Source organism: Dendropsophus ebraccatus, chromosome 1 (genome assembly GCF_027789765.1).
Source record: "Dendropsophus ebraccatus isolate aDenEbr1 chromosome 1, aDenEbr1.pat, whole genome shotgun sequence".
NCBI lineage: Eukaryota > Metazoa > Chordata > Amphibia > Anura > Hylidae > Dendropsophus > Dendropsophus ebraccatus.
Window position 1 is genome coordinate 34,627,798 of NC_091454.1, and position 14,971 is coordinate 34,642,768.

The following is a 14,971-nucleotide window of genomic DNA, read 5'->3' on the forward strand; positions in this document are numbered from 1 at the left end:
CAGGATAAGATGTTAGAGGGCTTAGCTCCTAAGAAGGAAAAGGTATTTCCAATTCATAAGAACATTTCAGGCCTTATTCAGAATGAATGGAAAAAACCATACCACAAGTTTTTTGTTCCTAAGTTGCTCAAGAGGAAGTATCCGTTTGATGATTCTGAAACTACCGCTTGGAACAGCCCCTAGTATTGACCATTCGTTTTTCAACATATCTAAAAAGACTGCTCTATTATTTGAAGATACAGGATTATTAAAGGATCCTATGGATCGAAGAGCTGAAGGATTTTTAAAGAAAGGATGGGAGTCAGCTCGGGCCATACTTAAAGAGTCACTGTCGTATTTTTTTTATTTATTTTTTTGCAGAAATCAATAGTCCAGGCGATTTTAAGAAACTTTGTAATTGAGTTTATTAGCCAAGTATGCCATTATCTGCATTAAAAAAGCCCTTTCCCAGGTTCCCCCTCCATCCACTGCAAAAAATCAGGAAATTGTGACTTGTTGCATCAGACGTGCTCTGTCTGTTCTAGGGAGGGGGGAGGAGGAAGGAGGAAGTTAGCCGACAGCAGAAGGCAGATAACAGAGGATTAGGCTGCATTCCCACGTTCCGTGATCCTGACGGATCACAGACGTGGAATGCATGTACCGGAGTCCCCCTGCGCCCGGACAGCACCTGTAATTAGATGCTGGGAGCGGGGGAGACTGTATTCATAAGCGCCGCGCTGTAATGAATCAGCCGCACGGTGCTGTTACTACAGCGTGGCGCTTATGAATACAGTCTCCCCCGCTCCCAGCATCTAATTACAGATGCTGTCCGGGCGCAGGGGGACTCCGGTACATGCATTCCACGTCCGTGATCCGTCAGGATCACGGAACGTGGGAATGCAGCCTAACAGGCATGGAGCTGCTTGACAAAGTAAAGTTCCTCCACGAAACGTCGCAGAATCCGGCTTCTGCTCCCGCGACGCCGATCCCCTCCATGAGGACGACAGAGCTCTGATTGAGCCTTAAAGGACTTTACCGTCTCTCACACAGCATCTGAAGATTATGAGCACGAGTGTTGGGTGATATACCTTATGTGCATTGTTAACCTGAAATTATTTTGGATAAAGAAACTGAAAAGAATTTCATGGTGTGTATCTTCTGTTTTCTTGGATTGTTATTAGAGGTTCACAGGCCCTCTAGATTACACACCAGTGTGAGAGACTCATGTGCAGCGTATTTTTGTGTTCATTGGAATGGAGCTGGGTGAATGCTGTAATCAGAGGTCAGGGAGATCAGTGGTGACTGTCAGAGGATATTAAGGGTGAGGTATTTGTACATTAACTCTTTGTTGTCCAGTTTTGGTGTTTTATTTAGCTCTCTCTATAGGAGAACAATGAAGACGGGGGAGAGCTTCAAACTGCTCTTTCATAATAAAAATGCATTTTTCGGCTAATAAACCCAATTACAAAGTTTCTTAAAATCACCTGGACTATTGATTTCTGCAAAAAAAAATTCACGACAGTGACACTTTAAGCTAACAGTTGCCGCTACCTCAGTAGCTAGGTCTCTTAGACTCTGGCTAGGGGTGCATGAAGATCACATAAAAGATGGTACCCCTAGAGAAGAGCTTCTAGATGCATTTTCTGCTTTGTATAATGCTGTTGATTTTCTCTCTGATGCTTCAGCTGACGCTATCAGGCTGGCGGCCAGAACATCTGTCCTGACTAACTTAGCTTGCAGAGCTATCTGGTTGAAGGACTGGAAGGGAGACCAGACATCTAAATCTAGGTTATGTGCGCTCCCTTGCCAGGGTCAGTTACTATTTGGGCCTGCACTGGATGACATTTTTGAGAAGGCATCTGATAAGTTTCCTTCTGTTACCCCTCCTCCCAAACGGCCCTTTCAAGGCAAGGGTGGGTGGAGGGTTTAGGAGAGTGGTGGGTCCAAAAGTAAAAGCTGGAAGCCTCAAGGGAAAGGTTACCTGTTCTCCTCCTAGGTGACTGATAAGAAGGAAACCAAACAATGACATCAGGGGTCCAGTAGGGGTCGGCTTTCTCTATATTACCATGAGTGGGAAGAGATCACTACAAGTCCTTCGTTAAGGGACACAATAAAGAATTGGACACAATAAAGAATGGCCGTGGAATAGGCCCTAGTAAATGAACGGCGATCTAGAAGATCGCCGCTCGTTTACATCGTTGTTTGGGCCCTCCTTGAGGACTACTTAGACTCCTTCATTTGTGGATTTATAGCAATGGAATGCAAGAACATAGATATACAGTGATTTGCAATAAATTAGAATATCAACAAGAAGTTATTTTTTCCCCCCCAGTAATTCAATTCAAAAAGTGACCTCATATATTACATACAGAGTCATTACATATAGTAAATGCCCTCAATACTTGGTCAGGGCACCTTTTGCATGAAAGATGGCATCAGTGCGGCGTGGCATGGAGGCGATCAGCTGATGGCACTGCAGAGGTGTTATTGAAGCCCAGGTTGCTTTGATAGCGGCCTTTAGCTCGTCTGCATTGTTAGGTCTGGTGTCTTTCATCTTCCTCTTGACAATACCCTATAAATTCTCTATGGGGTTAAGGTCTGGCGAGTTTGCTGGCTGATTAAGCACAGTGATGCTGTGGTTAGTAAACCAAGTATTGGTACTTTTGGCAGTGTTGACAGGTGCCAAATCCTGCTGGAAGATTAAAATTCCATCTCCAAAAATCTCTTCGGCAGAGGGAAGCATAAAGTGCTCTAAAATTTCCTGGTAGACGGCAGCGTTGACTTTGGTGTTGATGAAACACAGTGAACCTACACCAGTAGACGACATGGCTCCCCAAACCATCACTGATTGTGGAAACTTTACACTAGACCTCAAGCAGCTTGGATTGTGTGCCTCTTCACTCTTCCTCCAGACTCTGGGACCTTGATTTCCAAATGAAATGCAAAATTTACTTTCATCTGAAATCGGCACCTTGGACCACTGATCAACAGTCCATTTCTTCTTTTCTTTGGCCCAAATAAGACGCTTCTGGCGTTGTTTATTGGTCAGGAATGGCTTGACACATGGAATGCAACACTTGTAGCCCATGTCCTGCAGACATCTGAATGTGGTGGCTTTTGAAGCAATGACTCCAGCCGCAGTCCACTCTTTGTGAATATCTCCCAAATTATTGAATGGCATTTTAGTTATAAGACTGCGGTTCTCCCCATTGATTGTGCACCTTTTTCTACCACACTTTTTCCTTCCACTCAACTTTCCATTAATCTGCTTTGATACAGCACTCTGAGAACAGCCAGCTTCTTTAGCAATAAACTTTTGTGGCTTACCCTCCTTGTGGAGTGTGTGAATGACTGCTTTCTGAACATCTGTCAAGTCAGCAGTCTTCCCCATGTATGTGTTGCATACTGAACCAGACTAAGGGCCCTATTCCACCGGACGATTATCGTTCGCATAATCGTTAGCGATTAACGATCTCAAACGACCACTATTGCGAAAGACCTGAAAATGTTCACTCATTTCCATGGAACGATAATCGTTACTTATGATCGTATTTGCGATAGTTTTTTCTTCGCTATTGCGTTCGTATCTACTGCATACGACCGAACAAAGTCTTATTCAATGCGAACGATTTGCGAACCAGCAACGAATAAAAATAGGTCCAGGTCTTATAAAGCGATCAACGATTTCTCGTTTGGTCGTTAATCGTTAACTGCATTTCAACCGAACGATTATCGTTTAGATTCGACCGATTTAACGATAATCGTCCGGTGGAATAGGCCCCTAAGGGACCTTTTTATAACACTTAGGAAGCCACTGCAGGTGTTTTGGGTTAATTATTCTAATTTTAAAAAATGCTGACTTTTGGGCTTTTCTTGGCTGTAATCCATAACCATCAACTTTAACAGAAATAAACGCTTGAAAAAGTTCACTCTGTATGTAATGACTGAATATATGAGGTCACTTTTTGAATTGAATTACTGAAAATAAACCTTTTTGTTGACATTCTAATTTATTGCAAACTACTGTAGCCTTGTGTACTCTACTTATAACTTAGTGTCACTGTTGTGAAATTTCTTTTTTTTTTTTTTTTTTTTTTTTTTTTTGCAGAAAACAATAGTACAGGCGATTTTAAGAAACTTTGTAATTGGGTTTATTAGCCGAAAAATGAATTTTGTATCATGGAAAAGCAGTTTAAAGCTCTCTTCCTGTCTTCATTATTCTCCTATGGAGAGAGAGAAAATAAAGAAACCAAAACAGGACAACAAAGAGTTAATTAAAAGCTACAACTCATCTGAGTCACCACTGAGCTAACTGACCTCTGAATAGCTCCCCCCCTCCCCCCTCCCATATGTATAACTTTCATTGTATCTGATGGCCTGTAAAAAATTTGGTCTATGGGGCCGTGTCATGTCATTTTCGCGCCATGAAGTGTTCTTTCTATCGGTACCTTGATTGCGCAAATGCAACTTTTTGATCGCTTTTTATTACAATTTTTCTGGATTTGATGCGACCAAAAATGCGCAATTTTGCATTTGGGATTTTTTGGCGCTTACGCCATTTACTGTGCAAGATCGGGAATGTGATTAATTAATAGTTTGGGTGATTACGCACGCGGCGATACCAAACATGTTTATTTATTTATTTATTTTTTAAATTCTCAATTTTATTAAATTTTTCAAACATTTAACATAAATAAGAAAAAGAAAAACAGCAGTGCAAACCACACCCGTTAGGTTGTAGGTAGTACTTTAGAGAAAAAGAACCCGATTAAACCATGACAACAAAAGCACCTGATATTTACACCACACAGCACCCTATAGGGGAGAGCTTGCACTGGTGAGAGAAAGCCTGGGGCACACAACTACCCAGGCAGGGACCAAAAAGGGGACCACTAGAGTAGAAGGCAAGGTTAAGGGATGTTTATTTATTTTTATTTATAACATGGGAAAAGGGGGTATTCAAACTTTTATTAGGGGAGGGGGCTTTTTATTAATAACAACACTTTTATTTGTACTTTTACACTTATACTAGAAGCCCCCCTAGGGTACTTCTAGTATAAGTGCACTGATCTCTCATACAGATCTATGCTGCATAGATAAGCAACTTTGACAGTTGCATCCGATTACTGTATTAGTGGGCGCGGCGATCGGACCGTGCCCGCTAATAGCCGCGGTCCCGGGCTACGAGCGGCACCTGGGACCGTGGCGGTTCAGAGCGCGGCCCCGCTCTGAACCCATGGAGGCGGCAGGGTTGCCTAGTGGTTAAAGTGTCACTGTCGTTAAATTTTTTATTTTTTTTTTTGCAGAAATTAATAGTCATGGTGATTTTAAGAAACTTTTTGTAATTGGGTTTATTAGGCAAATATGCCATTATCTGCATTTAAAAAGACTTTTCCCAGGTCCCCCCACCTTTCCTTTCTGTCATCCACTGCTCATTATCAGGAAATCTCAACTGTTTTACATCAGTCGGATCCTGTCTGTGTTATGGAGGAGGGAGATTAGCGGCAGCAGAGCAGAGAACAAAGGATTACACAGCAGTGAGCTGCTGAAATCCACTATTCAGAGGTCAGAGAAGTCAGTGCTGATGTCAGAGGAGAGAGCCTGGTGATGTAGCTGTAAATTAACACTTTTTTTTTTGTCCTGTTTTGGTGCCTCATATCCCTCCACCTCTCCCCTCTTGATAGAAGACAATGAAAACAGAGAGCTTCAAACTGCTTTTTCATGATAAAAATGCATTTTTCGGCTAATAAACCCAATTACAAAGTTTCCTAAATCGCCTGTACTATTGATTTCTGCAAAAAAAAAATTAACAGTGACACTTGATCATCGAACCAACTCATTCTGGTCATCAGGCTGTGTAATACGACACTTAAAAGGGCCCTATTCCACGGGACGATTATGTCAAACGACCGCTATTACGGACTACCTGAAATCGTACACCCATTTACACGGAACAATGATCGTTACTTATGATCGTCCTTGCGGTCGTCGCTACTGCAAACGACCGAACAACGTCTTATTCCATGCGAATGAGCAACGATAAAAATAGGTCCAGGTCTTATTAAAGGAGAAGTCCCCCCTCTCCCCCCCCCCCCCCCCCCCCCAAAGTTATACAAATTACCAATATGCACTAATTATGGGAAATGCTTATAAAGTGCTTTTTCCCTGCAGTTACTACTGCATCAAGGCTTCACTTCCTGGATAAAATGGTGATGTCACGACTCGACTCCCAGAGCTGTGCGGGCTGTGGCTGCTGGAGAGGATGATGGCAGGGGACACTAAGGGAAACAGGGCACTGGAGGGACACTGAGAATCCCTCTGCCCACATCCTCTCCAGCAGCCACAGCCCGCACAGCTCAGGTCGTGACATCACCATGATATCCAGGAAGTAAAGCCTTGATGCAGTAGTGAGTGCAGGGAAAGAAGCACTTTATAAGCATTTCCCCTAATAAGTGTATATTGGTGATTTGTATAACTTTTCGCTGGACTTCTCCTTTAAGTGATCAACGATTATTGGAGTCATTCAGAACGATTATCGATTAGTTCCGAACGATTTAAAGATTATCTGAGCGATAATTGTCCCGTGGAATAGGGCCCTTAGGTCACAGTTACATAGTCAGATCTAAGCTGAGCTTGTCTAGAAGCAGGTAGCAGTTTTCCCGCACGCCTCACGTAAAATAACTTAAATATAAAATTAGAAAAACTAATTGCAGCTCTTTAAACTGCTCAGACTGTGACTGGTATTACCTTATATTTTTGTCAGATTCGGCATCTCCATATTCAGAAAGTACTGAGCGTAGCAGCTGTTGCAGTAAACCTTCCTCCCCGTGAAAAGCTATGCTTCCTACAGGTAAGAGATTGTTTTATTTCTGTAGTCTTTTATGTACTTGAGTACACGGGTGATTGAGAGAGTGAGAATTGGTATATGCGGATAGGAGCTCAGAATTTGCTCTTGTTCTGGGGGTTGGTGGGGGTCCTTGTGGTGGTATATTTATCACATGTTCTGTGAATATGTGATAAGTTTTCTCCTTAACATGCGGCGCTAAACATTTTTTTTTACTAAATAACACACATTACAAAGTTATACAACTTTGTAATGTGTGTTATGTATGTGAATGGCCCCCTTCCCCGTGTCCCCCCCCCCCACCCCGGAGGTGTGGTGCATTATACTAACCGTAGTACTGTTGATCCCGGGCCGCCATCTTGGGACAATGACGACATCTTCAGGAGGCCGGCCGAACCACTCTAGACGTCCCTCATGCAGACCCCCATCTGCTGCATCATCAGCTGCTCAGCCCAATGGCGGCTGAGCAGCTGATGACGCGGCAGAGGGCCGGCTGGAGTGGTTCGTCCGGCCTCTCAAAGATTTCGTCGCAAGGGAGACTAAGCCGACATCGGGAGGAGGACCGGGTGGTGAGATGCTTCCTACCCTCATGTCTGTCTGTCAACCCAATAATGATTCATGTATTTTGGATAGTTTGGCTAAGTTGTTAGCTGATTTTCAGAGACCTGCTCAGCAGCCCCTTAGCATGAATGCTTGGTCGGCTGCTCCTACATTTTCAGCTTGTCCTCAGGTAGTGTTACCTACGTCACTGAGTGTTCTATGTCTCCTGCAGTGCCCCCTATGTTAAACAGAGCAGCTGGGGTTTCATAGTTGTGCTACATCTCTCCACTCGGTTTTCACTTGTCTGTGTCAATGAAAGAGCGCATTTGGCGCCATGAATACATAGACATTATGGGGGAGATTTATCAAACATGGTGTAAAGTTAAACTAGCTCAGTTACCCCTAGCGAACAATCAGATTCCACCTTTCATTTTCCAAAGAGTCTGTGAGGAATGAAAGGTGGAATCTGATTGGTTGTTAGGGGCAACTGAGCCAGTTTCACTTTACACCATGTTTGATAAATCTCCACCTATGTCTTTACTTCCGTCAGCAATCCGATAATCCGATAAAAAAAAGAGTATGTAAGGACAATGAGGAAAATAATAAAAAATCGGTACCCAAATATTTTAATACGTGGCTGCAAGCATTTTGTGTGTATGCTGCAGTGTTAGGAGAGCGTCGGCCCGAATTATGTTCTGTTTTTTTTTGCAGGTAGCAACAAAATCCTGGGTGTACATTTTTGACATCCTTCTCCTGGGTCCGGCCCTTTTCAAGAATGGACTCCAGATGGTGCTTGAAGATAAAAGCATCTTAAAGGTTATAACTAGGGATACTAATATTCTTGTTCTGTATTATATGCACATGTGTGTTGGAATAGTTAGATAGAATAGTGTCTTTCTTGTGGAAACTTAGGGGTTACAAAAAGATTTATTGTAGGAAAAAGAAATCTTGCTAATGCAACCACTAAAAAGTGAGGCCATGGTCTCCACAAAGATAAACTAAGAAAAGATTTGTTCTATAGTGTCTGGAAATCACAGGAAGAGACGATACAGAGCAGGTGTTCTCTACTCCATCCAGTGTAGTGCCTAAGAGGCCTACAACGTAGTCAGGCCTGTATTTGTGGTTTATGCTGCACTTGGCACTTTGAGTGTCGCCGCCCCCCCCCCCCCCCTCCCCCCTATATTCCCTATATTTTTCTGATTGTACGGACCTTGCAATTTGGACAATACAGAGTGAGCATTACAGACCCAGTATGAGGCCCCTAGCATATTACACACCCTAGTTTGAGACCCCTAGCCTTTTACATGCCCCAGTATGAGGCCCCAAGCATATTACATACCCCAGTATCAGGTCCCCAGCATATTAGACCCCAGTGTTTAGCCCCAGCATATTACCCTTGTATCAGAAAGTGTTATCCAGCTTTCCCAGGTTCCTAACTGTGCCTGCTTTTCAGCTCCCCAACCAGTACAGGAGGCTAGGAAAAGCTGGGTGACCTCCATACTGAGCATAAGATGCTGGGAAAGCTAGGTGACCTCCATCATACTGACTACAGGATACCGGGAAAGCTGAGTGACCCTGATCGTACGAAGTATAGGATGCTGGAAAAGCTGAATGACCCCATTATACTGGCTACTGACCTCCCCACCCTTCCCCAATGTAACCTTAACGGCCTAGTGAACAGTATACGGAGAGGGGATCCTGTATGATACAGTACCACCTTTCTCCATGTACTGTTCAGGGCCTGGACCCCATAGAGAACCCCCACCCTCCTGCATATATGAGCACCAGGCCCTGAACAGTACATGGAGAAGGGGGGTACTGTATCATACAAAATCCCCTCTCTGTATACTGTTTACAAAGGCCTGAACAGTACATAATGGATGATAAACACACACATACATGAGGCTCTGGCCCCACAACCTTAGCTCCGCCCCCTCCACTGACCCCCCCCCCCCCTTCCTTCACCTAAAACATTCAGGGCAGTCCTGCTCTCCTCCAGGCCCAGGCAGTGGTGCAGGAGGAGGGCGATCTGTCTTCTCATCCTCTATTGGCAGTAGGCAGCCCTCACAGCTCCTTGCTTCATTGGAGGAGCACTGAAGCTGTTTGACCTGTGCTGCCTACCCCAGTACTGAAGTGTGGAGCTGACTGAGGTGAGCGCTCCTCCCTTCCCTCCTCGTGACATTGTCCCCGCCCCGCCCACTTTCAGCTGCGATCAGGTTTTTTCTTTTTTATTGCTCTTATGGTGCCGCCCCCTGCAGGGTGCTTCACTAGGCAAATACGGCCCTGAACATAGTGCCTACTAGGTCTTTGTTTCAGGCTTAAAGGGGTTGTTTACCAAATTTCTTTACAAATCTCTGGCACAAGTTGATTTGATTTACTTCTATTAAAAATTCTCAAGTCTTCCAGTACTCATCAGCTGCTGTATGTCCTGCAGGAAGTGGTATTCTTTCCAGTCTGGAGAGCAAGAGAGGTTTTCTATAGGGATTTGCTACTGCTCTGGACAGTTCCTGACATGGAAAGAGGTGGTAGCAGAAGAAGAAGCCAGGAGAGGTCCTTGTTCTGCATGCTTGCAGCACATTTACTCCCAGCTTTGTGTTATGTAACCTGGACAGCCGAATAATGTAAGTCTTCAGGGCTGACCGGATCAGACAAGGCCAAAAAGCAGGAGTGAACTTGCAGAACCTGGACTTCTCCCGACTCGTTCTTCTGAAATGTACGAAGGTTTTTTTTTTTGTTTTTTTTTTATGACAGTGCCCATTTAAAGGAGAAGTTCGGCCAAAATTACTTTTTGATAAGTTATTACTTATGGAAAGTTAGACAAATTTATAATGAACATTAATAATGGGAAATGCACATATACTGCCATTTCCCTTAATTTAGTAGATCATGGAGTGTTAGAATTCTCTCAGAAACAGTGACGTCTTGACTCAGGGTGTAATTCCTATGGAATGTCCAGCAGGGGGCGATCTATATGTAGAAGCCTATGGGACTTTATTGTTTATATGGAGGTCCATGTAAACTAAAGGAATGGAATGTATAGTGTGCTTTATTAATTGAATACATTTATGGAATACTTTGGGGAGCAAGTGTCCTTCAATTCCATTCAATCAGTACATTGGGAGGGCACTGAGCTCCATCACTGGTAAGCCTGACGAACCGCCTCCCTCCCGCCGCACTGGACTATATGCACTGAATTACTACTCCCATCATCTGCTCATAGTATGAGCAGATGATGGGAGTAGTAGCAGGATTATCCCTATCACATGCTGCTGATGCCGCCGGGCGCAGGGGGGAGTCACTCATCACACAAGTGCAGTGCAGCCATCATGCCCCCTCCGCTCCCCCTCCTCTTTCTTCCTGGATCCGGGCAAACTTTCCACTAACCCATGGCTGACTCCCCAGCCGCCGCTCTCTGCTCACACATACCGGCTCCTGGTGCTTCCCGTTGTCCCGGGCCGGCACGCAGCCTTTGTGTGTGGGTGAGGACGGTCAGTGCGGACACCGGGAAGCACCAGGAGTCGGTATGTGTGAGCAGATAGCGGCAACCGGGCGGGAAGTCAGCCATGGGTTAGTGGAAAGCTTGGCCAGATCCTGGAAGAAGAAGGAGGGGGAGCGGAGGGGGCATGATGGCTGCACTGCACTTGCGTGATTAGTGTCTCCCCCCTGCGCCCGGCCGCATCAGCGGCGGCAGACACGTGATAGGGATAACCCAGCTACTACTCCCATCATCTGCTCATACTATGAGCAGATGATGAGAGTAGTAGTTCAGTGCATATCGTGCCGGGGGGAGGGGGGCGGTGGTTCGTCGGGCTTACCGGCGATGGAGATGGCTCTGGTACTACTCCCCCATCATCTGCTCATACTATGTAGTAGTACTGTGTATATGTGGCAGCAGCACCGAGCAGGGAGGGAGGGCCGAGGTAGACGCATAGGCACCTCTCCCTCCCTGCTCAGTGCCCTCCAAATGTACTGATTGAATACATTTATGGAATACTCTGGGGAGCAAGGACACTTGCTCCCCAAAGTATTCCATAAATGTATTCAATCAATAAAGCACACTGTACATTCCATTCCATTAGTTTACATAGACATCCATAGAAACAATAAAGTCTCATAGACTTCTACATATAGAGTGCCCCCTGCTGGACACTCCATAGGAATTACACCCTGAGTTGTGTCGTCACTGTTTTCTAATTCTAACACTCCATGATCTACCAAATTAAGGGAAATAGCAGTATATGTGCATTTTTCCATTATTAATGTTCATTAGAAATTTGTCTAACTTTCCATAAGTAATAACATATCAAAAAATAATTTTGGCCAAACTTCTCCTTTAAGCTCAGAGACAATATCCAACCATCCAGCACATAAGTGGTCACTGTTTAGCAATATGTTTCCCTGATAAGAGGGGCTGACTTTACGTTTGTGGCCCTTTTTTGCTGCTTCTGCAACATATAAAAAAAAATTTGGAAGTTGCACTGCACACCAGGTTCTCAATGACTTCTCATAACTTTTATTCCAAATGGTGTTCAGGGGACCCTCATTCTTCTATATAAGGGTCTCATCATATATCTGTTTTATTTTGAATGCCCTATAATTTCATAGGCTAGTCACAGTGCAGTTGTGAATTATAGTTACATGTACAGACATTTACTCCATGAAGGCAGAATATCACAGTGTGAGCAATGTTTTCTGTTTTTAGGTTGTTCATGACTGCCGCTGGCTTGGAAACATTCTATCCCAAAGATACGGCGTGATACTCTCCAATATCTTTGATACTCAGGTATTTTTGAAGTAAAAATACTATATATGATACATTTAGTTATATAATAATATAGAGTCTTTGACAGGACTGGTCTGTCATCCCCATCCTGTACTGTAACAATGAACTCAACTAACAATTTCCCATCACTAATACCAAGCACTATAAGGTGTTTAACCCCTTCAAGACAGAGCCCTTTGCATGAAAGTCTGGGTCAGATTAATGCAATGTTCCTCCCTGCCTTGTAAGAGCACTTTTATTTTTCCACCTACAGGGCTGATTACAGTGTCATTTTTCGCGCCATGATCTCTAGTTTTTATTAGTATCATAATGGTATAACCGAAAAATTTTGATTGCTTTTTATTAATTTTTGTGATCAGCAATCCTGGTGCGTTTTCTTTTTTTACCAGTTCACCGTGCAGGAACAATAATGTTATACTTAAATAGATCAGACAATTTTGCATGCTACAATATGTAATGTTTATTTTTTATTTTATTTTTTTATATTTTTACAATGGGCAAGAAGAGGGTCTTTTAAAGTTTTATTGGGGGAGGGTTCTAAGGTTTTTTTTTTTTAATAATTTTATAAAACTTAATTTTTTTATTATTTTTTAACATATTTATTTACTGTAAAATATACAATCATTAGATTGCATATACTGATCTATGCTATGCCATAGCATATATCCCACCAAAAAGAGGGCTTCAATACTCATGTAATTCAAAAATACAATGTTTTATTATGTAATCAAAAAATAGGGATTAAAATTATGCACAGAACAAAGTAAAAAATTTCTCACACAGGATACATCACAGCCACATAGTTATATTTACAGGAGGATATATATACACGAGGCAGGCATAAAATCACAAACCCCAGTGGGTAACAACGTTTAAAAGACTATAATGTCTATTGCACTGCCCCCAGTTAAAGTGCAAAACTACCTCCTCTATATCCTACAATCCAAAAGTGCAAGTGCCCGAAATGTAAACCATAAACAAGGATTGCAGAGTAATGGCTGGCGATATTACCTGTCACACTGTGTGTAGATACACCTCCAACGCGCATTTCGTGTCCTGGCTTGATCAATTTTGCAGTTTTCACACCTTATTTCATATTGTACGCCATGGTGCTTGTTCCAGTAAAAAGTGATCTTTTATCATCTGTGGATTGTGCTACCTGGGCAGGGACGCAGCATCACGTAACCCACCCACATCACCACCGTAGCCCCTCCCCTCCTTAACTTAATTGTTACAAAGATGGCCCCTCTATGTAGTCCCTCTTATAGATGGCCCCTTTGTGCAAAGCAGATGAAAATAAAGAGTTGCGCGTGCATCTGCGCGCACAGAATTTACATGCGGTCTTGCCGAAGAACCTGGTACACCCCTAGAGAGCTGCTTGTCTGTTGGCTGGGCCAGTCCGACACTGTCTGTGTAAGGGGGGAGTTCCTGGATATAAAACAACACCTTAGAGCCTTAAATGTTTACTATTCTATGATATATCCTGCAACGGAAAGAAGTTATTAACCCTTAGATGAACCAGGGCGTATAGTTACGCCATGGAAGTCTGTCCCCAGACAACCTAGGGCGTAACTGTACGTCCTGGGTGGTTCTCCCGCTATGAAGTGTGCTCCGGAGCGGAGCATGCTTCATAGCAGGTGGGGGCCGGCTGCAATCAGCAGCCGGGGCCTCCCCGGTAATGACACACTGCAGCGATCGCGCTGCCGTGTGTCATTAACTCCTTAAACGCCACAGCGTTTAAGTGTAAGTGACAGGGGCTCAGCGATTGGCTGAGCACAGTTATGCTTAGCCAATCGCGGCTGAGCAGCTGATGACGCTGCAGAGGGGGGCCTCCCGAAGATTGCATCGACAGAAGACGGGGGTTGACACGCGTCAGGTATGTATATCACACCACACTTCCGGGTGCACGTGCGGGGGTGGGGGGACACGGGAAGGGGGCGATTCACAGACATAACATACATTACAAAGTTGTATAACTTTGTAATGTGTGTTATTCTGTGAATAATTGCGGAGCGCCACGTTACCCCTTTAAGTAGGGCTGGGCGGTATACCGCAAAAATACCGATACCGTCACTGGCGTCGGTTAACAGACTTCAACTTAGCCAGGACGGTAATTGCGGTATTTTTGTACTTTTTATGTCCCTGCGCCCGTCCTGTCAGAGCCTCACGCGCGCGGCCTGGCACGAGCGCTGCAAGTCATGTGCAGGGACGCCGGTATCGGTCCAAGCGACCTTCCCCCCCCACCCCCCCGTGCGCGCACCTGTCCTCCCTCTCTGAGGTCCCGTCCTGCCGCACCGTCCATGCGCCCACCACCCGTCAGGTCTGGCGTCCCTGCTCACTGAGGGGAGTACAGGACAGCCGCCCTCACGTGCTGCTGCTCCTCCAGCTCTGACATGGCCGCGTCCCTGCACACACAGGACAACGTGTGCAGCGCTCGCCGGCCGGGTGTGGGGGGGCACTCGGACGGAACTGTGCTGGTCCCCCCTCCAGTCCCGTCCGAGTGCTGCACACGTTGTCCTGTGTGTGCAGGGACGCGGCCATGTCAGAGCTGAAGGTGGAGGAGCAGCACTTGGGAGCAGCTGACCTGTCCTCTCATCCCCTCAGTAACAGTACAGGAGTGTAACATAGGAGGAATAATGGGCTGCAGCAGGCAGGATAACTTACAGCTGTGTGTGGTATCCTGCCTGCTGCAGCACATCCATTCCTCCTATGTTACAGTCCTGTACTGTTACTGGGGGGACTGCAGTCATACACCCCTGTCCTCCTCCCCATACAGTCATACACCGCTGTCCTCCTCCCCATACAGTCATACACCCCTGTCCTCC

The 14,971-nt window shown here is 44.8% G+C and overlaps 1 protein-coding gene across 1 annotated transcript in view; it reads left to right on the forward strand.

Moving 5' to 3' along the window:
* Positions 1 to 14,971, forward strand: part of LOC138782000 (piRNA biogenesis protein EXD1-like) — a 63,395-nt gene that overhangs the window by 38,354 nt on the left and 10,070 nt on the right. Inside the window, exons 8-10 of the mRNA XM_069956801.1 lie at positions 6,743 to 6,829; positions 8,075 to 8,179; positions 12,066 to 12,146. Of these exons, the coding sequence (XP_069812902.1) occupies positions 6,743 to 6,829; positions 8,075 to 8,179; positions 12,066 to 12,146 (273 nt within the window). The remainder of the gene's footprint in view (positions 1 to 6,742; positions 6,830 to 8,074; positions 8,180 to 12,065; positions 12,147 to 14,971) is intronic.